Source organism: Meles meles, chromosome 18 (assembly GCF_922984935.1).
Source record: "Meles meles chromosome 18, mMelMel3.1 paternal haplotype, whole genome shotgun sequence".
Taxonomy (NCBI): Eukaryota; Metazoa; Chordata; class Mammalia; order Carnivora; family Mustelidae; genus Meles; species Meles meles.
The window spans coordinates 28,908,348-28,935,369 of record NC_060083.1 but is presented as its reverse complement, the minus strand read 5'-3'; the positions used below and the strand labels follow the sequence as shown (position 1 = coordinate 28,935,369).

At 36.0% G+C, this 27,022-nt stretch overlaps 1 protein-coding gene across 7 annotated transcripts in view; it reads right to left on the bottom strand.

Annotated features, from left to right (window-relative positions):
- The window catches only part of BCAS3 (BCAS3 microtubule associated cell migration factor), a 611,032-nt gene that overhangs the window by 538,679 nt on the left and 45,331 nt on the right, over nt 1-27,022 (bottom strand). For all 7 annotated transcript variants that reach the window (XM_045984131.1, XM_045984134.1, XM_045984132.1 and 4 more), the window contains one exon: nt 14,665-14,746. In XM_045984131.1, the coding sequence (XP_045840087.1) occupies nt 14,665-14,746 (82 nt within the window). The remainder of the gene's footprint in view (nt 1-14,664; nt 14,747-27,022) is intronic.

Sequence of the window (27,022 nt, the reverse complement as noted above, 5' to 3'; positions counted from 1 at the left end):
ACTTGGATGGGAACTAGAGGGTATTATGCTAAGCGAAATAAGTCAATCAGAGAAAGCAATTATCATATGATCTCTCTGATATGAGGAATTTGAGAGGCAGGGCGGGGCTCGTGGGGGGGGTGGGTGGGAATGAAACAAGATGGGACCAGGGAGGAAGACAAACTATAAGAGACTCTTAATCACATGAAACAAACTGAGGGTTGCTAGGGTGTGGTAGGGGGGTGGAGGGGGGAGGGATAGGGTGGCTGGATTATAGACACTGGAGAGGGTATGTGCTATGGTAAGTGCTGTGAAATGTATAAGCCGGATGATTCACAGACCTGTACCCCTGAGGCAAATAATACATTATATGTTAACAAAAATAACTAGGAAGTTTAAAGTCCCAGAACAAAGCCCCAACATATTTACAGGAATATAAAATACCAGCCCTGAACAACATAAAATTCATAATGTGTGGCATCCAAACAAATATTTCAAGACATGCAAATAAGCAAAAAAGTATGACCCATAGTAAGGAGATAAGCAGAATAAACTGACATTTAAACTGCTATGAGAAACATACTCTATTCAAGAAAGTATACGAAAGTGTGAGCATGTTAAAAACTCATGGGGGATCTCTCTATACAAATAAACACACACTTCTAAAAATGAAAAATGCAGCATCTGAGGTGAAAAATACACTGGATAAGCTAACAATATATTAGATACTTGAGGGCAAAAGATGAGGAAAAGAAGAAACAGCAGTAGAAACTACTAGAAACAAAAAAGGAGAGAAAAAACTGAAAAAAATGAACAGAGCCTCGGTGAGCTATGAAACAGCATGAAGTGGGCTAAAACAGAGAAGACAAAGAAAACATATTTGCACATGCTCTGAGAAAGATGCTGTCTAGAGAATAAGACAAGTCATTGGCTGGCAAAAAAAATATTTGAAAAAACTTATGAGAGATATATGTATCTCACATATGATTTATATATATGATAAAGGGCTATTATCTAAAATACACAAAGAACACTTAGAACTTAACAATAAGGAAATAAACAACTTGGGCTAAAGACCTGACAAATATCTTACCAAAGAAGAACACAGATGGCCAATAAGCATACGAAAAGATGTTGCTCCACATCATATGTTATTAGGGAAAAACAAAGTAAAAAGAGATATCATTACACAGCTAGCAGAATGGCTAAAACCCAAAACACTGACATCATCAAACACTAACAAAGATGTAGAGCAAGCCACATATATTCAGGAAACATATGGGAACTCTCCATACTTTCCATTCAATCTTTCTGTAAATCTAAAATTGCTCTTAAAAAATAAAATCTAGGGATAGACAGACATAGATAGACAAAGTCTAAGGGCACCTGGCTGGCTCAGTCAGTAGAGCATGCAATCCTTGAACTGGGGGTCATGAGTTTGAGCCCCATGTTGAGTGTGGAGCCTACTTAAGAAAAAATAAAATAAAATTTTAATTTTATTTAATTTAAAAATAAAATATATCGGGCATGTGGGTGGCTTAGTCAGTTGAGCATCCAACTCTTGGTTTTGGCTCAGGTCATGATGTTGTAGGTTGTGGGACTGAGCCCTGTGTCAGGTACCATGCTCAGCAGGAAGTCTGCTTAAAGATTCTCTACCTCTGTCCCTCTCCCTACTCACACACACACACATACACACTCACTCTCTCTCTAAAATAAGTAAATAAATCATAAACATATATATATATATTCTATTTTTAACATTTAAATAAATAACCACAATTTTTCATAAATCCACTGTTTTTGAGAAACCACCATACCACTTTTCACAGTGGCTTCACTATTTAGTGGCTATGCTTAAATATATGGGTTTCAATTTTTCCATATCCTCATCAACACTTGTTATGTTTTATTTTTTTTAATAAGAGCGAGATATGAAGTGGTATCTTATCATGTGTTGCTTTTTTTAAGATTTTATTTATTTACTTCAAGGAGAGAGACACAGACAGAAAATGAGCAGAGGGTTGGAAGGAGAGGAAAGGGGAGAAGCAGACTCCCTGCTGAGCTGGGAGCCTGACATGGGGCTCAATACCAGGACCCGGAGATCATGACCTGAGCCAAAGGCAGACACTTGACTAACTAAGCCACCCAGCCATCCCTCATCAAGGTTTTGATGTGCATTTCCCTAATGATGATGTCAAGCATCTCCTTTCATCTGCTCATGAACCATTTTTACATCTTCTTTGGAGAAGTATCTATTCAAGTGACCATTTTTGTTTTTATTTAACCATTTTTAAATAAAATTGTTGTTTTAAGATTGTTATATGTGAAATGGTATATTACTTGAAGGTAGGCTGTGATGAGTTAAAGATACATACTATAAAACCTAAAAGTCCAATAAAACAAAACAAAGGTTCATAACAGACACAAAAATGGAAGGAGGTAACGTGGAGTTATAAAAAGAAGCCCAAAAGAAGACAGAGAAGTAGAAAAAGGTAATAGTGAGCACATAGGAAAAAAAGAAAACAGTGAAATGACAGACAAATCAATTCCCATTAACACACACATTAAATGTAAATGGCTTAAAGACATAATTAAAAGATAATGAAATATTAGATAAAAAAGCAAGACCCAATTATATGTTGCCCACATAAGTGCATTTTACATATAAAGAAAACCTGGGGCGCCTGGGTGGCTCAGTGGGTTAGAGCCTCTGCCTTCGGCTCAGGTCATGATCCCAGGGTCCTGGGATCGAGCCCCGCATCAGGCTCTCTGCTCAGCGGGGAGCCTGCTTCCTCCTCTCTCTCTCTGCCTGCCTCTCTGCCTACTTGTAATTTCTGTCTTTCAAATAAATAAATAAAATCTTTAAAAAAAAAAAAAAAGAAAACCTAACATTAAAAAGTAAAAAAATCATTGGGGCACCTGGGTGGCTCAGTGGGTTAAGCCTCTGCCTTCGGCTCAGGTCATGATCTCAGGGTCCTGGGATCAAGCCCCACATCAGTCTCTCTGCTCAGCAGGGAGCCTGCTTCCCCCTCTCTCTACTTGCCTCTCTATCTACTTGTGATCTCTCTATATATATCAAATAAATAAAATCTTTTAAAAAAAAAAAGTAAAAAAATCACAAAAAAATTTATCATGCCAACACAAGTCTAAAGAAAGCAACAATGTCTAAAATAGTAACAGAGAAAGAAGGTTTCTGGGCAAGGAACATTACCAGGGATTTCAGTAACAACAAACTGATCAATTCACAAAGAGGACTTTATTATCCTAAATATCTTTGCTCTCAATAACAGAATGGCAAAATACACAATAAAATCAGAAGAATAACAATTATTATGGAAGATTTCAACAACCCTTTCTCCATAACTGACAGAATATGCAGAAAGACAACTCATAAGAATAGAGATGAATGAAACAAGATAGGCCATATTTTGGGCTATAACACAACTCTCGAAACACTTAACAGATTTGGAATCATATAAACTATGTCTTCTCAAGACAATGGGATTAAATTAGAAATTAGTAACAGAAAGATATTAGGAAATCTCTCAAATTTAAAAACAAAACAACATCCTTTTAAATAATCCATATGTCAGGGACAAAAATCACAGGGTAACCTAGAAAATGTGTTGAACTGGAAGAAAGAGGAAACACAACAATCACAAACTATTTTTTTTTAAACTGAGCAAATGGGAAATTAAAAATGAATTTTAAAATTAAAATGTAAAAACTTTTGAATATTAAAAATATTTGTTCCTGAAAAGCCTGAATGTACCCTCTATAGGAAAATGTTGCTATTGGGGAAGGATATGCATGGGTGGGGTATAAGAGAAATATCTACCTTCTGTTCAATTTTACTGTGAACCTAAATATACTCTAAAAAGTAGCCTATTTCTAAAAATCCATTAAACCAACTCACATAAAGGGACAAAATTTTTGTATATATTTTACATATACCTAAAAAAGCACTTGTCATCTAAACTATATACAGTATTCTTACAACTAAATAATAAAACAATGCTCTTATGGCAATGAATTTCAACAGTTACACAAAAACAATGAAATGGCAAATATGCACAAGAAAGATCAGTATCATTAATCATTAGGGTAACTGGAACATTGTTGGTGGGAATGCAAAACAGTATAGCCACCTTGGAAAACAGCTGGGCAGTTTCTTGCAAAGGCAAACCTACACGTATTATATGACCTAGAAATATCACTCCCAAATCCTCACCTAAGAGAAATTAAAACATGCATCTCCAAGAAACTATTCACAGACGCTTTATGCATGAGGGAAAACTGAAAACAACCCAAATGTCCATTCACTAGTGAAAGGAAAAACAAACTACAGTATATCTGGACAATGGAATACTACTCAGATTTTAAAAAAAAAAAAAAAAAAAAGAAAGAAACGAACAAGTGAAACACACAAGTGAAAGATAGATGCTTCTCAAAAGCATTATGTGAAATGAAAGAAGCCAAGCACTATAAATGTTACATATTCCATTTCTTCAAATTCTAGAAAGGCAGAAACAACAGTGACGTGAATTATATCAGTCATTGCTGGTGTTCCAGGTGTGGGGAGGTAAGGCACAAGGGGGATTTTGTTTTAAACAACTTCATTAAAATATAATTCACATAAATAGTTTTCACCATTTAATGTATACAATTCAATGGTTTCTAGTATATTTACAGAGTTGTGCAACCATCACCACAATTAACTGTAGAACATTTTCGTCACCCCAAAAAAGAAATCCTGTACATTAGCAGTCATTCCCAAAACTTTCATAGTCTCTCAACCATTGGCAACCACTAACTCTCAACCATTGCTTTCTGTCTTTATGGATTTGCCTATTCTGGGTATTTTGTATGAATGGAATCAACAACTTACGGCCTTTTGCAGCTGTTTTCTTTTATTTAGTGAGATGTTTCCATGGTTCCTCTTGTAGCATTTATCACAACTTCATTTATTCATGGCCAAGTAATATTCCATTGTATGGTTATACCACATTTTCTTTATCAGTTGATAGACATTTGGGTTGTTTCCACTTTTTGGCTACTATGAATAGCACTGTTATAAATATCTACATAAGAGTTTCTACGTAGACATATGTTTTCATTTTTATTGGTTACATGCCTAGGAGTAGAATGGCTGGGTCAATGGTAACTCCATATTTAATATTTTAAGGAATTGCTAAGCTGTTTTCCAGTGAATGTACTATCTTAACATTGTCATAAATAACATATGAGAGCTCCAATTAGTCCACATCCTCACCAACATTTGTTATTCTCTCTTTGTACATAGCCATTTTAGTGGGTATGAGTCAGAAAAAGGGACTTTTATAGGGATAGAAATACTCAGTATTTTGATTGTAGTGGTAGTTACATAATTGCACCCATCTGACAAAACTCAAATTATATACCTAAAATTCATGAGTTTTGTTATATGTAAATTATTTCTCAAAAAAATTTTTGAGAAAAAAAAACTTTCTGGGGTGCCTTGGTGGCTCAGTTGGTTAAGTGTCTGACTCTTGGTTTCAGCTCAAGTCATGATCTCAGAGTCGTGAGATCCAGTCCCCTGTCAGGCTCTGCACTCAGCACACAGTCTGCTCAAGATTCTCTCTCTCTGGGAGAGAGAGTGGCTGAGTCGGTTAAGTGGCTGCCTTCGGCTCAGGTCATGATCTCAGGGTCCTGGGATCAAGTCCCACATCGGGCTCCTTGCTCCACAGGGAGCCTGCTTCTCCCTCTGCCTCTACTGCCATTCTGCCTGCCTGTACTCTCTCTATCTCTCTGACAAATAAATAAATAAAATCTTTAAAAAAAAAAAAAAAGATTCTCTTTTTCCCTTTCCCTCTGCCCTTTCTCTGGCTCACTCCCTCTAAATAAATAAATAAGTAGGGGCACCTGGGTGATTCAGTCGATTAAGCATCTGCCTTCAGCTCAGGTCATGATCCCCAGGGTCCTGGGATGGAGCCCCGTTCTCAGGCTCTCCCTGCTCAGTGAGGAGTCTGCTTCTACCTACCTCTCCCTCTGCCCTCCCGGCTCATGCTCTCTCTCACATGCACTTTCTAATAAATAAATAAAAGCTCTTAAAAATAAACAAATAAATATTTTAAAGAAACAAATTTTTAAAGGCTTGCTCTATAATAACTGTACTTAGAAAATTATGAGTTTTCACACCTAGGAATGTGTTATGATAAATGAACACAGATTTCTAAGACCACAGCTTGTCCAATTCACTAAGACACCCACTTCTTCTTTACAATTCTACAGTAGAAAGCATTTAAGTTGTACTGATAATCATCAGCATCTCCATTACAAGTCTGTTTATTTGGGTCAGAATCATTAAGCTCACATGTAATTTAGTTGCTTCGTGTTACACCTTTGCTTTTATCTGATTCGAGATATCCGTCACTAACCCTTTTGATGTACTTTTAGTAGTTTATACCAAGTCCTGTAAGAGGGAACCAACATTTCTTTTCAGCGGTTGATTTAATTTAAGGTGAATGTAACTTGAAAAGACTACAGCTGTTTTTGCGACATACTCTGTCCTGACAGCTTAAAATTTTAAACGTAGTTATGTTGGATAATGGCTTTTCTATATATTGGTGTCCATGTTGACTATTTTAATCACTCTTCACCCTTAGACTAAACAACCAAGGACTGCAAATATAATGAAGACACTAAGACAACTGAAGATACTTTAGACTTTCAAAATGTAAGAAAATACAGAGAAACAGAGCTACTTTTTACATATTTCAATGGATATGCAACAGTTTGATTTCTTCAGTCAGAGACATAGCCTAGAAACACCTGGATTTGGTAAATGTGTTTCTCTGTAATCATGGAGACAGTGAGGCCTAATGATTAAGAGGCCAATCTTTAAGTTTCAGTTCTACCACCTACCACAACTGAATGTCTTTATACCAGCCAATTACTCTCTTTCAGCTTTAAGTCTCCTTACCTATCAAACCAGGTAATGGTACTCACCTTTGCAGACTAGCAGTAAAGAGATGATAATGTATATAATCAACCTAGAATTTCATCTGAAAAATATCAAGCATTATTATTCACTTAATTTATAAATTTAGTTCCTTTCTTTTCTGTTCAGTACACTTTCCTCTCATTACAGCCCTCATAGAAAAGCCCTTAATTACAAGGTTCAAATGGGTAAAAACTTGGGTATAAACTGAGAATACTCTCAGATCAGGGTCTCAAGTTCAACAGCATGACATCACAAAACTAAAAAACTAAAAAAGTAGCACTTATAAAACAGGTATTCTTTCCTGGAAACACTGTTTCTCCAACCAAAGACATTAAAGAAATTTAAGAGGAACAGAACATATGTTTCCATAATTTACCTAAATCACAGGCTTAGTAAAATTTTATAAAAACCTAAACAATTTCAAGTAGTAAAAGCCCCAATGATAAAGATGAGGTGTTATTTAAAAAAAAAAAATACAGAAGGCAAACTGAGAGTAATTAGAGCAGAAAACATTTGGGAGGCCCTAAATCTCATAGTTTGGCCATTTAAAATGTCAATAAGCCTGTTTCCTCTTTGCAAAATACTGGTGATGACTGTAAGCAAATGTCAGTTGGCCTACTTTTGGAAGGTTGCTGGTGTCTTGGTTGAACAGACTGTGTGTGCGTGTGTGTGTGTTTACAGGATTTACTTGTTTAAAATTAGAACTTTATAGGGAAAAAATTATAGCAAACCCTTCTGGACAAATTAATCAAAATCTCTGAATTCACACAGCAGAAAAATCAAACAGCTCTTCTTTGAATGTGATAAAAACCACATGTACATCATTTGAAAAGGATGAAACTGGTATTATGAAAAATAATGAAAACTGGACACCTAGAAGTGTATGAAAGTTTACAAAAATAAGCAAATGGAAAAAAGTTTAACAACGCTAGGATTATTCTGCTCATGTTTGTTTCTAGAAAAATAACTTCAGCCATTCACAGTATAAAAAACAGCAACAACTAGTATTTCTGACTGCATGGGTGGGCTGTTTATAATATTACAAGTTTCAGAAAACTTTGCATTTTCACTCCAGCAGGAAAAAATAGGTTGTATCTTAGGGGCTTTCTTAAACCTTTAAATATTTAGAGACATGAAATTGTAAATTCCTTATTTAGCAGGATGATAAATAACAGTACCTTTCCGACAATAAGTAATAATGAAATAATCTAGAAGAAATAAGCCATGTTGGCTACTTGGTATTGTGGATGAGTAGCAGAAATTAGGCTCAGAGACATTTAGGAAACTTTATATCCAGAGTCCTATTCTCAGAAAAAGATCCTAGCTTATAAGAATTAGTTCTAAGACATTCTCATATGAAGAAAATTCAGGTACTCAGTACACTGGACTCCTAAGGATAATGAATAAGATCGAAAAAGCATTTCTAAGAAATCTGATTCAAGTCTGAGACCAAAATAATCGTCTTTCTCCATAAAATAAGGAAACAACACATACAAGGCTAGTGTAACTCCTGAGTTACAAGCTCTATTAGAGTTAAAAAATAGCGTTATTCATTTGGTCACTGATAAATGACAAAAATACTTTATACAAAAGCAGAGTTCTGGTTTCTCTTTTGTCAAATACAGAATAAATTCATTTTGGGTCACTACTCATATTCCATATAATCAAGCAAGGCATTGCATAGGATGAGATGATTAGTAAATTACTGTTCCCGTGATTCCAAAGAAACACATTACAGTATGGGAAAGACCATAATAAAGGAGAAATTTCCAAAAAAAATCATGAAACTCAGAGGTTGGCAAGGAAAAATCAAGAAAATATAAAAAGAAAACAAATAACAAAAAAATTAAATTCGAGGACAGTCATGATTTAAAATTAGACATGGTTATAAAACGCAAAAATATGCAAAGATTTTTTTTGAAACTAAAGACATATAACATAAAATCTGATAGATTTCACCAAATAACTTGACAAATCACAAACTATAAAAGAAGTATATAGGATACATATCCATAATAATATACCATTAATAATAAAAAGTTCAATCAATAAAAGCAAAGAGTACAAACAAGCATGGTATTAATTAGAACGAACAGCAAAAACATGAAAAATTTCCATTCTCCTTAGCATTCAAAGATCAAAAAATTACAAATGAAGATGATTTTCCTCCATCAGATATGCAAAGACTAAAAAGATTCATAATAGCCAGTAGAGGACAGACTTTGAGAAAAAAGGAATTTTCTTGTACAGATGTCAGTACACTCTCTCTGAGAAGCAACTTTACATGTATCAAAATTTTACATGTATATATTCTTTGACCCAGAGTTGTCCTAAAAAAAAAGAAAATTCCCTAAGAGTTGTCCTAAGAAAATAATTCCTTCTATTTTTTAAAATATACACATGTAGAAGTACATAACAACATAACTTGTTACAGGGGAAAGTTTAATATAAATGTTTATATAAAGGAATGACACACATACCCAAAGCCAATACATGCAACACATGTAAAGAACTTGAATCAGACCCTGGCCATAATACTACAAGTTAATTTCATGCATGTTAAGGGGAAAAGGCAGGAAATGTATACTCTAAGCTGTGAATACATGCTCAGTGTCCGGAGAATGCAAGAAAGGGAAAGAAAGAGATAACCTAGGTTTATCTCTGATAACACAGAATCAACTGAATTTTCACTTTCTACTTTTAGTATTCCTTAAATTTTTATAATACATATTTTAACTGGTCAGAATTATAGGATCTTTATTTTATATGATCTTTAAGAAATTAAAAACATATTAAAGTGAAAGTGTTTTCTGATCCCACTCCTTGGAAATAACCATTACAAGCACAAAGTTTATAATCATATAAAATTTTTAACTTGTACATTAACACATACATATTAATATGTTTTATTTCACATGTGAGGTACTGAGATACTAAAAACCACAATGTCTACTGAGAGTAATGAATATGAAGAATTCGCTTTACTTGAAATAAGTTCTAGAAAGATTTGAAGGATAATAAATAAGTTTTTTGGGGTTTTTTTTATTTTATTTTATTTTATTTTATTTATTTGACAGAGAGAAATCACAACTAGGCAGAGAGGCAGTCAGAGAGTGAAGGGGAAGCAGGTTCCCTGCGGAGCAGAGAGCCTGATGCGGGGCCTGATCCCAGGACCCTGGGACCATGACCTGAGCCGAAGGCAGAGGCTTTAACCCACTGAGCCACCCAGGCACCCCAATAAATAAGTTTTTATCTGATATAAGAATCAATTGATTGGACATAGTTTTCTGAAGCACTGTCCTAAAAAATTCTAAAAAAGGTACAGGTTCATTAAGAAAGTAACCAATTATTGATAGTGACCATGAAGAAGTAGGAAAGCTAAACTATGCTAATACAAGCAAATGCCCTTTTATACTATATTTAATGATGATCTTCTGTGGAATAAGATGCCATCAAATCCTTCATATCTTCCCTTTTAATTAAAGGACAAACTTTCCACAGAAATACCTATAGAGGAGCACCTGAGTGGCTCAGTCGGTTAAGCATCTGCCTTCAGTTCAGTTCATGATACGAGGGTCCTGGGATTGAGCCCCATGTCAGCCTCACTGCTCAGTGGGGAGTCTGCTTCTCCCTCTCCTTCTGCCAACTCCCCTTGCTTGTGCTCTCTCTCTCTCTCAAATAAATAAATAAAATCTTAGAAAGAAAGAAAGGAAAAGAAAAGAAAAAAGAAATACCTACAGAAAGGAAACTTGCTTTTCTCCTGGTCATAATTTTCAAGAGATTACACCATTCAGCAACTTTCAACAAATATTTTTTAACACTTTATATCAAGTACTTGGTGGGGCACTAAAGATATGAAGACAGACTACAAACCTAGCAAGAGGTATGGGGCCCTCAGCTGGCTGTTGGTGGAGCATGCGACTCTTGGTCTCAGGGTTGTTAGTTTGAGTCCCACATTGGGTGTAGCGATAAATTAAAAATAATAAAATCTTTTAAAAAAATCTAGCAAGAGTTAAATGAGGAACTAAAATTAAAACAAAAACAAACAAACAAAAAACAGTAAGTCCTGGGGGGTGCTGAGTGGTAGAGTGGATTGAGCATCCAACTCTTGGTTTCAGCTCACTTGGGTTGTGATCTCAGGGTCATGAGATCAAGCTCTGCATTGAGCCCCACATCAGCTCCATGGTCTACATAGAGTTTGCTTGGGATTCTCTCTCCCTCTCCTTCTTCCCCTTCTCCCTGCACGTATGCATTCTATCTCTCTCTCCCTCTGAAATAAATAAATCTTTAAAAAGAAAAAAAAATTAAGTCCTATGAGAGCACATACTATTAATATTGACTATGGAGCAAAAAGGGTTAGATGGACATGAGCGTTCTAGAAAAGGAAATAGCAATGAAATGACCTTTAAGAGGATGGATCATTTAAGGAAATGAAAGAAGTACAGTTAAATTATCAGAGAGTACTATTAGGGCAAGGAAGGGGAAGATGGGGAACACAGATTAAGGCTGACTGAAAATGATGCTGGAAAAACACACAGTGAGGGGATCAGTTCACAAAAGATCTAATGAACCTGGCATGCAAAAGTTATACTAAATTTACTTACTAATTTTAACAGTTTATAGATTCTTTTGTATTTTCCATATACACAATCAAATTACCAGTGAATAAAGACAATGTTACATCTTTCATTCTAATATTTACACCTTTTATTTCTTTTTCTTGCCTTATTGTAATGACTGAGACCTGCATTCAAAGATAAATAGAAGTTATGGTAGAAGTCATCCCAAACTTTCCTGTGAAAGTATTTAATATATCACTACTGAGTATGATATTAGCAGATTTTTTATAATCTTTATTATACTGAGAATATCTCTTTCTATCCTAATTTTCTGAAAGTTTTTTTTAAGATTTTATTTCTTTAAAGAGGACAAGTGAACAGTGAACAGGGGAGAAGGGTAGAGGGAGAGAGAGAATCTCAAACAGACTCCGTGATGAGCAAGGAGCCCAATGTAGGGCTCAGTCTCACAACCCCAAGATCATGACCTGAGCTGAAATCAAGAGTCAGTCACTTAACCAACTGAGCCACCCAGGCATCCTGCTGAAAGGTTTTTTTAGTCATATATGGCTACTGAATTTAATGAAAGGTGTTCTCCACTTACAGTAAGATGGTCATATAGATTTTCTTCGTTATATTAATGTGAATTATACTGACTGAATTTCAAACATTAACCAGCCTTGTATTTCTGAAATATCCTTTATTGGTGGTCATATATAATTCTTTTTATGTGTCACTGGATTCTATTGGTAATATTTATATGTAAATTACACCGAGAAAGAAAGAAAACCAGAGAGAGAGGAAGAGCGGGTGCAGGCTGAGAGAAAGCGAGGTGTTAGGTATGAGAAGGTAAGATTAACAAAAACATGAGAGTAGAAAGAATTATTCAATAAAAGAATTAGTAATCCACATTGAGACAATCTCCCAAAAAGAACATGAAAGAAATTATTTTTCCAAATTAATCATTAATCATTCTATGGGGTCTAAGAACCAAATACTAAAAGTACCAGAAAGAGAGAACAAAGAAAACTTAGAAGAAATCATCAAAAAATTAATTTAAGAAATTTTCTCAAAACTATACTACTTGCATTCCCACATTGAAGAGGCCCAGGACAATGTATGAACTAAGAAACAACACCGTAAAGTTTCAGAACACTAGGAACAAAGACCAACATTCTACTAACTCCCAGACAGGAAAAACAAGCCATAGACAAAGAAAAAAGTATCAAAATGGCTTCAGACTCTTCATTCATAGCACTAGATCAATGCCTTCAAAATTCTCATATAACATCATTTACAAACAAGGACCCAGCCAAAATTACCAAACAAGAATTAAGAAAGACTAAAGACATCTTCAGACAAAATTTACCACACATTCTTTTTCAGGAAGCTACTAAAAGACTTACTCCACCAAAATGATCACACAAAGGAAAATGGACAAGAGAGGGATGAGGTGTTCTATTTTCCATTACAAATTTTATGTGATCAGTCACATGTCGGACTTCAGTAAAAACAAATCCAAAAAATTAATCAAATACAACAAAAGTGACACATATATGTAACCTGTGGATAAGAGAACACTTAGCTATGTGCAACTGTATTTCAAATCTAGTATTATATTTTTAGAAATATAGTAGAGATAAATCTTCTTTTAATTAGACAAAATGAATTATATATACTCAAATCCTACTAGCAATATTAACTTTTACAGCTATACTCTCTAATGAAGTATTTCTGCCCAAAATAAAAGCTGAGAAAAGTTGAACATTAATAACTGGCATAAACAAAAGAGCTTCGTAAATGAACTGAAGAGAGAAAAATCTGCGTCTGTGAATTACATACAAAAGAAACAAAGACATAGCAAAGTCTTTTAATAATAACATTGTTCTTGAGTCCAACCATCCAAAGAGAAAGCTGGCTATTCCATAAACCTTCTGGGAAAAGATGTTCCACAATCTTCCTCATCAAAGGATTTCACCAAAACTCAAATGCAACAAAAAAACAGAGCAAGAGAGAGAGAGAGCAAAGGAGAGACCGCTGAACTCTGGGTATACCATATCGTCCAATAACAAGGACAAAAATGTCTACATGACTGCAGGATGTTACTGCCTTGTTACCTTCACCCTTTCATTTCAATTAAGCAGACTCAGCCACTAAAATAATCCCTGACATCGCTTATGCATATGCTTAATGCACAATGCACATGGTAGTAAGTTTTAACACACAGCATCCTTACCAGCTTAGAGAATTAACTGCTCAATGAAGTATTTTAAGGAAGATTACTCAACTTCTGGAAAAACTTTCAAGTATAATAGAATTAAAATATTTTAACATCCTCTTTTTTAAAAGATTTTAAAGTATGCAAATAAGATTTAATTGACTGTGTTTTTATTGCTCGTGCAAAAATATGACTGAGTGAACAGAGGCAAGTTCATGAGAAAACACAACAGAAAGCTCAGATCATTAAAGTGCCAGGAGTTATTCAGGCACCCAACTACCAGGTGTCATTTAAACATGTATTTGATTAAAAAAAATAATAAAAACAAAACATACATAATATCTAAATACAACATTTAAGCATTAAGAAGTATTACTCTTTAAAGCAGAGACGGAAGGTCAGAAGCCCGAAACTGTACTTCTGACATAGCTGGAAATGCAGACAGCAGACTCATCTACAAGCGAGATAATGGTGAAAACCAACCTCTCCAAGGCCGTAAGAATAACTAAGAAGAGCAAAGACATGAGAACAACAGAGACTTGGGGAATACCCACAGAAGAAAGCTAAGCCAGAAACGGAACAAAAGCAGCACAGTCAGCAAGGAAGGGATCTGGGAAGAGTAATGCCATGCAAACCAAGAGAGAAGAGGGCTCCAAGACAGAGCCAGCAAAGTCAGAGGCTAAATCGAGATCAAAGTGGCTGAAGATAAATCAAAACCACAGTAGAATGTGAATGGCCATATTGACTTGGTTAAGATTACCTATTTCCATCTCAACTGACCAACAGGAGTTTATCTTGTGAGGAGGAAGGGAAGGGTATGGGCACTTGGAGGAAAATAGACTTTAGTTATCATTCTTGCTGTCTGTAGTCCAAGACCAATAAAAGAGAAACTCCTGAATGATTTGTTTTTTCTTAAGGGCTACACTCACCAAACTGTGGAGCAGGCAAGATTCTAGCCGCTCGAATGGGGCCATGTCGAACAGAAAAGAGCTCCTGTGCTTCCCCACTGATCTGCACGAGAAGACAAAAAAATTTCAGTAAATGAAAATGCAGGTCAGAACATGATCATAAGAAAACAAGATCTCCTAAATTTTATCACAATTTTTTGTCTGAAATGTAATATATGCACACATGCACACAAATATGCACATTTATGGTTGTTCACACACATTAGGTATATTCATGTTTAAATTACCACAAATATTTTGAGAAAATGAAGAGATCTTCATTTCCTCACACTTGACATAAACAGGAAAATGAATGATCTGTTCTTGAAGTCTGTAATTCTTATCTTTAATAAACTACTATAAGTCTATTCAGTTCCTGCACGATTGCCTTTCATTTTACAGCAAAGCAGTTAACGATTTTTTAAATCGGTATGAAGTTTTCCATGTAATAAAAAGGTAAATATTCTTAGTATTCTGAAAAGCAGAACTTAAATATGGTAGTAACTTTTGTAATTATGTTGTAAATGAGAAAAAGCAAAACAAATTGCAAAGAACACTGTAGTAAATGTGAATGACCTACATACCCAGTTAGGGTCCTGCAACTACCTACCTGTTAAGCACCTTGAATAAATCATTTAACTTATATATACCTATATTTTTTAAAATATATTTTGGATGAAAATTTTATGTATTTAAGGTGTACAACATGATGATTTAATATACATACATGATAAAATGATCACTACAGCCATCTCCTCAGTTACCTTGTTTGTATGATGAGAGCAACAGTTTTCCAGTATTCAGTACCGTGTTACTAACTACAGTCATCGTGCATGAACATTAGATCCCTAGACTTACTCACGCTACATAACTGTAACTCTTACCCTGTGATCAACATCTCCCAACTCCCCCCACCTCTCCTAAGCCCGTATTCGTTTGCATGTACAAACTGAAAAGGTAAAGGGGCTAAAGGACCTCAAAGATACTTGTAATTTCAATATTCTATGAATTACAAAAGTAATATGTAAGCACCTTTAAATGTCATCATTTTTATTATACACCTAGATCAAACACTGCATGAATGTCAGATTGTTTTGAGCTGTACCGAAGTTATTCCTCAGACACAGAAAGTACAGTATAGTCTATTAGCCCAAAGGAAAAAGAGATATGACAATGTATGTGTTGAGTGTGAAAACAATCGCTTTTCAAAACTAGCAGCTCAAGGAAACACTCTGTGGCTAATTGAAGTATTGAGCAAATTAAATTAGAATTAGTTAGGAAAGGCTTTCCAGACTGCTTTAAGTGGTAATGTAGTTCCCAATACGTTTCCATATTTTTTTTCTTTTTAAGATTCAATTTCTTTGCCAGAGACAGAGAGTATACAAGCAGGGGGAGCAGCAGGCAAAGGTAGAACCAGGCACCCCACTGAGCAGAGAGCTCAGAGAGCAGAGAGTTGGATCCTACGACCCTGGGATCATGACAGGAGCCAAAAGCAGACACCTAACCAGCTGAACCACCCAGGTTGTCCCACATTTCCATAATTCTTAAGTGTTTGATGGCCTATGTGATATTAGACAGGGAAAATGGCAAAAAAGATAAAACCAGTTCTAAATACCCAAGAACTGAAGACAAATGTAATAATGATAAACAGTCAACAGAGGAAACATGCTGATGGTAGTTTTTTAACAGGCCTGCCAAACAAGCAGTTTAGAATATCCACAATGCATACAAGATAAATGGCTTCTAAAGCTTTCGATATTAAACTGTATATCTGCAGCGCTGTCTTTAAGATTAACCGCTTTTTCAGCTCTTCTGCTTGTCTTCTATCTGAATTTAAGAGCTGCAAACTATAAATATTTTGTTTCTTATAAATGTTGAATTATCAGGATACCTAAAGATACATCATATTCATTTCACTTACAAAAATTATTTCAACTCATTCATGGGCCACAGTGGCAAATCCCTGTGGAACACGTGGGATGCAGAAGATTTGAGGAATGCTAGGCTCTTCACACTAACTGTGCAACAACAGCACCACCTATCACCAATTAAACATACCAAAGCCATAAACTCAGGATAGCCAAAGGTAAGAATGGAGCGCTCTACAAATTCCTGTGTAGATATTAATTTTCTACATGAAAAATAGGGTCATCAGATACTGTAGCTCTTGGGTCTACAGTTTACTATTAGAGAACAGAATTTAAAATCTAGAAGTCTTAAAAGGTCACTTTGTTCAAACTCCCACCCAGGGCAGTAACCATATATTCTCTGAAATCTAAAAATCATGATCTCTTTGAACTTGCACTGAAATTATAATTCAGAGCAATGAAAAACACTTTCCACTATAACAAATACAAGTCATGGTATTCTGACACAAAATCTGCTCTGTACTTCATTGCCATATGCCACAGGTCTAGCATGTAGCTTTTGGTTTTATGAAATAAACCTTAAAGTTGAAAAAAAAAGTCTAATGATATTTAACTGAGCTATGTACTAAATTACACTAAATAATGAAGAATAAGGCAAGCTGTCTCGGCATTCTCACGATACGATAAACGTTTAACACTGGATTTAATACACAAGAGCTTACTCAGACATTGAAAAACATTTTGAAATTAGAGCACACCATGCTCCTCAGCATAACAGCTTTCAAAACAGACCTCTAAATGCTCTATTCTATTCCTAGCTTCTACTCTAAATCCCTCTTTAAATGTACAGCAACAGGTAAGAAAGAACATTAGGAATGATTACCAAATGCATCCTGCGTTTATTACCCATCCTTTATTACCTCTAAGTTAAATTCTAAAATCTTTAATTGTAACATAAGGACGAAGAAACATCCTATCACTATTTATTATAGATATTTGTGAATATGTTAAAATCAAGATGTTAGAAACCTAATTCTACAGTATCCTAAGGGAGTCGCAAATGTCAAACTTGGGGAGAACTCTCCCAACTGTGTGCACAACTGCTACACTGGAATGCTATTTCAGAACAGAATTGCCAACAAAATATATACAGATAAAGACGTGACGCGTGCACATTTTATAAAGAACACAAGATGGATAAGTCCTTACAGGCTCGGCTTTAGCTGCCGCTTTCAATTGCCTCTAATAATTTCATACAGTATGTTCACTGGTAATTCTGCTCTCAAATAAATGAGTGTCAAAACTGATTAACTTTTTTAATGGTTTTCACAGTGATTTTTACATCTCTTAAAAAGAGCTAATTGAAAATGGCAAAAAAAATCTCAGAGATGAGGGTTTTATATATCCTGACAAGAATCACCAGGAGCTGTAAGTTCATTTTTAATCCAACAATAATAAATACAAGGGCAGAACTACAAGAAGGAGTGTACCAAGCAATGTTCCAACTTCCTGGCAACGGTGGTAACTTGGGGAGAGGAGCAAACAGGGAGGAAACCTCTCCAAGAGTTCCTCATGGGTCTCTGCCTTTGTTCTTACTGGCATTTTAATTTCTGATGACAGACTTTTGTTGTTTGGAGCATAAACCGGACGTACCAGTTTGGAGGCACAATAAGGAGAACAAAGAATGATTTGTTCACACTGTAGGAAAAAAATCTTTTCCAACCATAGAAAATAGCTTTCGCATGGTGAAAATATGCAAATTACATACCAAACCAAAAAAGTTGGGGGGAGTACAAGTTTAGAATCTCACAGCTCAATCTAAGGCAAAAGGAAATTATAACAGCCGAGACAATAATACACACAGAGAAAGGGCTATAAAAGTTGTGGGAGAGCTTTATAACTACTGTTAGAGAATTCTAAAAGCAAACGAAGGTCATCTAGCCCTCAGAACTAAACTTGTTTCTGAAATCGTGATGACTTTTCAAAGGTATCTGACTACAGAATAGAAAAGTCAATCAAATACCAACAACAATAATAATAATGCTCGGGGCTCCTGAGTGACTCCGTGGGTTAAGGCCTCTGGCTTGGGCTCAGGTCATGATCCCAGGGTCCTGGGATCGAGCCCCAGACTGGGCTCTCTGCTCGGCAGGGAGCCTGCTTCCCTTCCTCTCTCTCTGTCTGCCTCTCTGCCTACTTGTGATCTCTGTCTGTCAAATAAATAATAAATAAAATATTTAAAAATAATAATAATAATAATAATGCTCTGTAATGACTAAGAATCAAGACAAGAGTACATATTTATACCCCCAACTCCCCTTTTAGATACTGGCCAAATTGGAGAACTGTGTCTACAAGATGATTCTTTTTAGCAAACTTTGTTGAAAGATAACCGACACAGAAATAACACATAAATCATACATCTATGTACAGCTTAGTGAATTTTCCATGTTAATATACCTCTGTTACCAGCATAATCATCAAGAAACAGAACATGATACTCAGAAGGTTCCTGCACATACCTTCCCAGTCACAAACCCAACTCCAGAATAATCATAACCACTAATGCATTACACACAAGTTTTACTCATTCAATTTTATGCAGAATCACACAGTACGTACTCTTCTTCGAATGGCTTCTTGTGCACATTACATGTATATGAAATTCATTCATATTGTTGCATATGATTGTACTTTTTTCTTTTTTAAGATTTTTATTTATTTATTTGATAGAGAGATAGTACAACAAGGCAGAGCGGCAGGCAGAGGGAGAGGGAGAAGCAGGCTCTCCATGGAGCAGGGAGCCCAATCTAAGACTCGATCCCAGGACCCCGGGATCATGACCTGGGCCAAAGGCAGCTGCTCAGCCAACCAAGCCACCCAGGCATCCTTCTTTTTTTAATTGTACTTTTTTTTTTAAATCCCTGTTGCTATACAGATTTCCACTGCATAAAAAATACTACAATTTATCCATTTTATCCTTGGTGGACTTCTGGGTTGTTTCTAGTTTGGGGCTCATAAGGTGGCAGAAGAAATTGCAAAAAACTTTCAAGTAAGAAAAAAAATTACTGTATGTCCTTTCAATGAGTATCTAATAGGCCCTTTGGGGTTATTTGGTTCTATAGACATCTGCACCTTTCTTTTGAATGAGTTATTTTGCAATACTGTAAGTTACAGTAATGTTACTGACTCTTGTCCACAGAAATGCAAATGAATTTTGTCTGGAAGAGATACAATTGAATTGCCTCTATTAAAAAGATGATTCCAGGCAGTACATTTTAGTTTCAATAGTATATTAACCAAGTTTGCATCTCATAGCAAGTTCATTTCAATATTCTCCTAATTGCCTGAATCAGTTCTTAAGATTCTCCTTTGATCCAGCTGTAACAACTTGCCAAATAATACCTCATTTATTAATGAGTTAAATAAAATCTATGACGTGTCCATTTTACAGTTGTATGAGAGCCATGATTTTACCATTTTTATAATAATGCTATAAAGAACACTGCTATGAATATGAATATGAATATGTACACTTTGTTCAGCTAACACACATATATATTTCTTCTGGGTATATGTCTACTAGGAGAATTGCTCCCATATTAGGCATATGTGCATATTTTGTAGATTTCAATAAAATAGTTTTCTACAGTGACTGTACAAATTTACACTTCCACCAGCAATGTGAAAGAGTGCTACCTGCTCCATATTCTTTTTTTTTTTTAATATTTTATTTATTTGACAGAGAGAAATCACAACTAGGCAGAGAGGCAGGCAGAGAGAGAGGAGGAAGCAGGCTCCCTGCGGAGCAGAGAGCCCGACGTGGGGCTCGATCCCAGGACCCTGGGATCATGACCCGAGCCAAAGGCAGAGGCTTTAACCCACTGAGCCACCCAGGCGCCCCCTTGCTCCATATTCTTACCAACATTTTGTATCAGCCATTCTGGTGGGTGTTCAATGGGACCATCACTGTGGTTTTTTTGTTTTTGTTTTTGTTTTTTTAATTTATTTATTTGACAGACAGAGATCACAAGCAGGCAGAGAGAGAAGGGGAGGCAGGCAGAGAGAGACGGGGAAGCAGGCTCCCCACCGAGCAGAGAGCCCGATGCGGGGCTCGATCCCATGACCCCGGGATCACGACCCGAGCCAAAGGCAGAAGCTTAACCCACTGAGCCACACTGGTGCCACATCACTGTGGTTTTAATTTGCATTTTCTTCAAGACTGAAGAGGTTGATCAAATGTCTTTTCATTTGCTTACTGGAATTCAGTAGTTATACTATTCCATGAATGACTGTTAAAGTATCCTGCCCACTATAGTTGCCTGATTCTAAGGGATTATGGATTTAAATCTATTTTGCACAGTGAATGAAATGCAGATCAGTCTCTTCTGAAAAGCTAACTATATAAACTAACTATATAAACAGTCTTTATTATAGTGACCCTCCATCAAGGCAAATGACGTAAGAATTTTGTCCTGAATGACCCTCAACTTACAGATGTATTTATGACAAACAGTTCAGAATATGAATGAGGTTCAAGAACTCATTTCAAGAAAAAGGTAGAACTTTTCATACCAATCTAATTCATATCTTAATTCCAAATCCAGTAATGAGTAAACTTCCCCCCAAACTACGATATGATAGTTGAGTTATACCAACATGATATCCATCTCTTGAAGTGGAAAATACTGATTTGTAAAAATTCATACAAATATTCAAAGCAAATTCAGTCCCTGTTTAAGACAGGAAACATATAAAAATTACTATGTATTTCCTTATAACTAAAACAGTTCAAACAAAGGATAATGATTAGTTTTTTTCTTGATAAATACTTTCACAAGTTTTCACCTTTAAAATAAAAAAAATTTTAAAGAGGTATTAATTTGCCTATTTTTTTTTTCAAAATGGCTATAGCATACATAACAGATGATTTCCAGGCTAGAAATACAAACTGAAAACCAAGACACCAGACAAGAAAGACAACAGAAGAAAAAGTATTCCCTGTGTTTATCTCACACACATCCTGACTTCCAATCAAAAATATCTTTCATATCAGAGTGCTCCAAACTAGTAATGGCTTTTGTTCCCCCTGGGAAGTCTGAGCAAGCCAACAAGGGTGACCCTGGAAGTTTTATTCTTTTCCCAAAATCATGGCCTATGGCAACAATGCCAAGTACATAACAATATGGGTATGCCAGGATCATCAGTGACAAATACCACACATCAACATCAAATATTCTGGCAGTTTATTTTAGTAGAAAATAATTTACTAACTATACAAGTTTGCTAAATCTGAGTTGCCTTTAAAAAAGGGGCGGGGCGCCTGGGTGGCTCAATGGGCTAAAGCCTCTGCCTTTGGCTGGGGTCATGATCCCAGCGTCCTGGGATCAAGCCCCACTACTCAGAGCATCTCTACTTAGCGGGGAGCCTGCTTCTTCCTCTCTCTCTCTACCTGTTTCTTTGCCTACTTGTGATCTCTCTCTCTGTCAAATAAATAAATAAAATCTTTTTTAAAAAATTAAAAAAAAATAAGGGGCAACAGGGGCGCCTGGGTGGCTCAGTGGGTTAAAACCTCTGCCTTCAGCTTAGGTCATGATCTCAGGATCCTGGGATGAGTCCCGCGTCGGGCTCTCTGCTCAGCGGGAAGCCTGCTTCTCCCTCTGTCTCTGCCTGCCTCCCTGATCTCTGTCTATCAAATAAATAAATAAAATCTTGAAAAAAAAAAAGTAAAAAAAAAAACAAAAAACAAGAGGCAACAGTGATGACTAAATTGTGTGTTTAAAAGATGTAACATTAAACATAGTTAAATCAAGATATTGCTGAATGAATGGATGAATAAAATGACTGGGCCTGTATCGGCCTCATTATTCAACATTAATGGTATTGAGCATAAATTAGACTTGCCCCCACTATTCTCAAAGCATGTTATTAACACTTCATGTCTGGAAATTATCATAATACCATATCATAAAACACATTTGCTACAACTCATTCTTGAGCCCCCTGGTATATTACTTCCTATGTTTTACAGCTCTCAATAAAAGGACTCTCACCAAGGTGGGAAGGAGCATATTATCTGTACTGCAGTTTTTATCACACTATTCTTCACACTTCCACTCAAGATCAAGGCAGTCTTCAGCCTTTCTGGCAAATATCCCACACTCATTCCAACCTTTAGGAGTTTATATGATGTTTTTACCTGTGACAGGTTTCCTAACCAACTGTGATATAAGAACAGATAATTTAAATATTCAAATATAGAGCTAGCAATCTTTCTAACTGTTCCACATGCACTAACCAGACAGACACAACTGAAATGAAGTTCCTGAAAAAAGAGTATTGTTTCACTAGTTTTAAACTTAAAAGGTAACACCAAATAAAAAATTTTTAATTAAGGAGAAAATGTAAACTATAGACTTACTGTATTAATAATTTATCAATATTGGTTCATTAATTTTAACAAATGTACCTTACTAAGGGGCAAATGGAAGTGGTGAGGGGACACAGGAATTCTCTGTACTTTCTACTTAATTTTTATGTAAATGTATAAAAAATAAAGTCTATTAATTTTTATTTATATAGATATTGATATAGATATGGGGAAATATGGAAATTCCATAAATAAATTAACTTCCCTAATAACCCCCCAAAAAATAAGGATAAGAGGTAAAAATACAGAGTGAGAATGAAGAGGTGATGAGGTCTTATACTAAGGAGTTCAGTTTTTAAAGCAACAAAAGGAACTCACTTAGCTGATTTAAATGTGCAAGTGTATAGTTATCACTTTGCTAATTGCTACATATGTGCTAATCAAACAGACCACACAACTGAACTGATGAAGAAATTCTGTAAAAAGAAGGCTGCTTGGGGTGCCTGGGTGGCTCAGTGGGTTAAAGCCTCTGCCTTCAGCTCAGGTCATGATCCCAGGGTCCTGGAATCGAGCCTGGCATCAGGCTCTCTGCTCAGCAGGGAGCCTGCCTCCCCCTCTCTCTCTGCCTGCCTCTCTGCCTACTTGTGATCTCCGTCTGTCAAATAAATAAATAAATAAAATCTTTAGGAAAAAAAAAAAAGAAGGCTGCTTCATGACTGTTTTTTTACCTTAAAAAATCACGGCAATACATTTTAATTAGAGAGGAAAGGTAAAAAATATAAAGGGAGATATGGAAAGAAGTGAGAAGCGTCATCTAATACTGAGGTATTCAACTAATAAGTAACAAAAGGACTGTACTAGCTATATGAGTGACTATCATAACTTCAAAGCAATTTCTATTAAGAACTGATAGTCTCAAAAAAAAAAAAAAAGAGCTGATAGTCTCTCTCTAGAATCACCCTGTGAGCCAGTTTGATGATACATTTTCATTTTAGATCTGAGGATACAAAGAACAATATTCCCCCAAAATGACCAGACCAGAGGCATTAGAATCGCCTATGACTATACTGTATTCAAAATCTTTTTTTTTTCAAGATTTTATTTATTTATTTGACAGAGAGAGAGATCACAAGTAGGCAGAGAGGCAGGCAGACAGGGAGAGGGAAGCTGGCTCCCTGCTGAGCAGAGAGCCCGATGCAGGCTTGATCCCAGAACCCCAAGATCATGACCTGAGCTGAAGGCAGAGGCTGTAACCCACTGAGTCACCCAGGCGCCCCTCAAAACCATTTTTTAAACTCGGGCCTTTTTTTCACTAACAAGTCATTGCCAGGGTGTTATTTTATGTGTCACACTTGTTCTAGCAATTTCAAAAACTTAAGATAGCACAGTTTGAAGAATATACTCCTAACAGTTTAAAAAAAAAAAAAAAAAGTCATTCTTTTGAAAGCTCCTAACATTAGGAGGAAGACAGGGACAACGTTTTTGTTTTATTTTTGCCTAACTAACCACAACTGATTCAGTTAATGTCAGAGTGTCAGTATCTCTGTAACCTACTCTGTATGCCATCAAGAAAAAAAAAATGCAAACCACAAAACCCACCTAAAACACATATTTTTGAGGACTAACAACTTATAGAGCAGATATTTGCTAACCACATAAAGCAGACAGCAACTGAGTCTATATTTTGGTCTTGACACTAAATTCAAAATACAAAACTGGAGGCAAGAAGGAAGTGAGTTTCAAGAACAATATGAAAACCACAGAACAAAAATAATAAATGGAACTTGTAATCATATTTTCATACTTCCAAATTTTCACACATACAGAGGAGTATTTTAAGGCGACTTTCACCTTTCCCCTTCAGCCTGATTTTTGAAAGGAAGATCAAAGAAAGGCCGTTTAAACTCACACGTTCCTTTGGTTATGCAACACAGATTCAGACATTACACTTCAAAACCCCAGCCACTGCTTCGGCACCATCAGTCCAAATACCATTCCAAGCTTTGAAGCAGCCCTAATGGTATCTTCCATTTGCAAGTAACACTTCTGTAGTCAAAAGATCTTACTCGGGGTAGATGTTAATGTAAAACCACTCAGACTACACAGACACACACGCCTGGAGGCAGACTGGAAGGTGTTCAGAAGTCAATGTAACACCATTACACAGAGTGTCAGCCCAGCAGCTGTCATAAACACTTCATCATCACTCACACACACAAACTGGATTCCCTTTAACTTGTTATTTTATTTTGTGTGGAATACATGTCCAATTGGAAAGAGAGAGAAAACAGTGCTACAGATAAGCCAATTTTGGCTTACCGCCTTTTTCCACTTCTAAAAGACTGAGTTTCTCATATTTCACTGGTATTGTAAACCTATCCTGATATAATCTGTTGATTGAAGATAGTTTTGCAATGGATATCTAACCAAAGAGAAACAGTATATTAAATAGAAGCCTAAGGTTTTTCTTCTATAAAATAGATATCAGACGAACTTGTAAGATTGAGAAGATGATAAAAAATGACTGACAACACCAATGGCAGCAGGAAGTAGAGCAACCAGAACTCTCAGATATTGCAGATAGAAGCGTATAACAATACAACCTCTCTGAAAAACTGTAAGCAATTTTTTTAAAAGAGTGTATCTATTTATAAGACACAGAGAGAGACAGTGAGAGCGGGAACACAAGCAGGAGAGTGGAAGAGGGAGAAGCAGACTTCCCACTGAGTAGGGAGCCTGATGTGGGGCTCGATCCCAGGACCCTGGAATTATACCACCCCTGTAAGCAATTTCTAATCAAGTTAAATATGTGCCTAACCTGTGACCCAGCAATTATACTCTTGGGTACATACTCAAAAACAGATCACACATGGGGTGCCTGGGTGGCTCAGTCGGTTAAGCTTCTGACTCTTGATTTTGGCTCAGGTCATAATCTCATGGTAATAAGACTGAGCCCCATGACAGGCTCCACACTGGGCATGGAGCCTACTTAAGATTCTTTCTCTCTCCCTCTCCTTTTGCCTCCCCAAAAAGGAAAAATGGAGCACATATATTTACAATTATGTTCAAAGAAGCTGTATTCATCACAGAAACACAAATGCCCACCAAAAGGAGAATAGCTAAACATGGGGTGCCGAGGTGGCTCAGTTAGTTCAGTGTCTGCCTTCAGCTCAGGTCATGATCCCAGGGTCCTGTGATGGAGCCCTATGTGAGTAGGGAGCCTGTTTCTCCCTATGCCTGCATCTCCCTTTGCTTGTGCACGCTTCCTCCCTCTCTCTCTCTGACAAATGAAATAAAATATTTTTTTAAAAAGGGAATAGCTAAATGAATTGGGATAGTTAATCAGTGGAATATAACACAGTAATAAATTAAAAAATACAAACTATTGCAACATGCAGGAACATGGATGGATCTAAAACATACACTGAGTAAAAAAAGACAGATACAAAGGAATACATACCATGTGCCTCTATTAATATGAAGTTCAATTAACTCTATTAATATGAAGTTCAGCAAATGATTATGAAAATTAGGCAAAACTAACCTATGGTCAAAATATTTTTTATCCTGTCTGGAGGGAAGGGAAATACTGACTGGGGAGCTTTCTGAGTAAGAAAAATGTTCTACATTTTGTTCTCAATAGTACTTTCATTTATTTATGTATGAGTACACATAATATATATAATTACATTTATTTGACGACACAGTCGTCAAACCACAGACTTGAGATCTGTACATTTTATAGTATATCTTAATTTTTTAAAGGAATCCATCATAAATTATAGTCCATCCAGACAATGGAATATTATTCAGCACTAAAAAGAAATGAGCCATCAAGCCATAAAAAGATTTGGGCTTAAATGCATATTACTAATTGAAAGAAGCCAATCTGAGTGAAGGAAGCCACATGCTATATGATTACAACCATATGACATTCTGGAAAGGTGAAACTATACAATAGCCCTCCACCCTTTCTATGTGCAATATATTCCAAGACCTCCAGTGGATGCCTAAAACTGTGAATAGTAAGAAATGCTACCTATACTATGTTTTCTCCAATACATATGAGCCATGATGAAGTTTAATTTATAAATTAGACACAGTA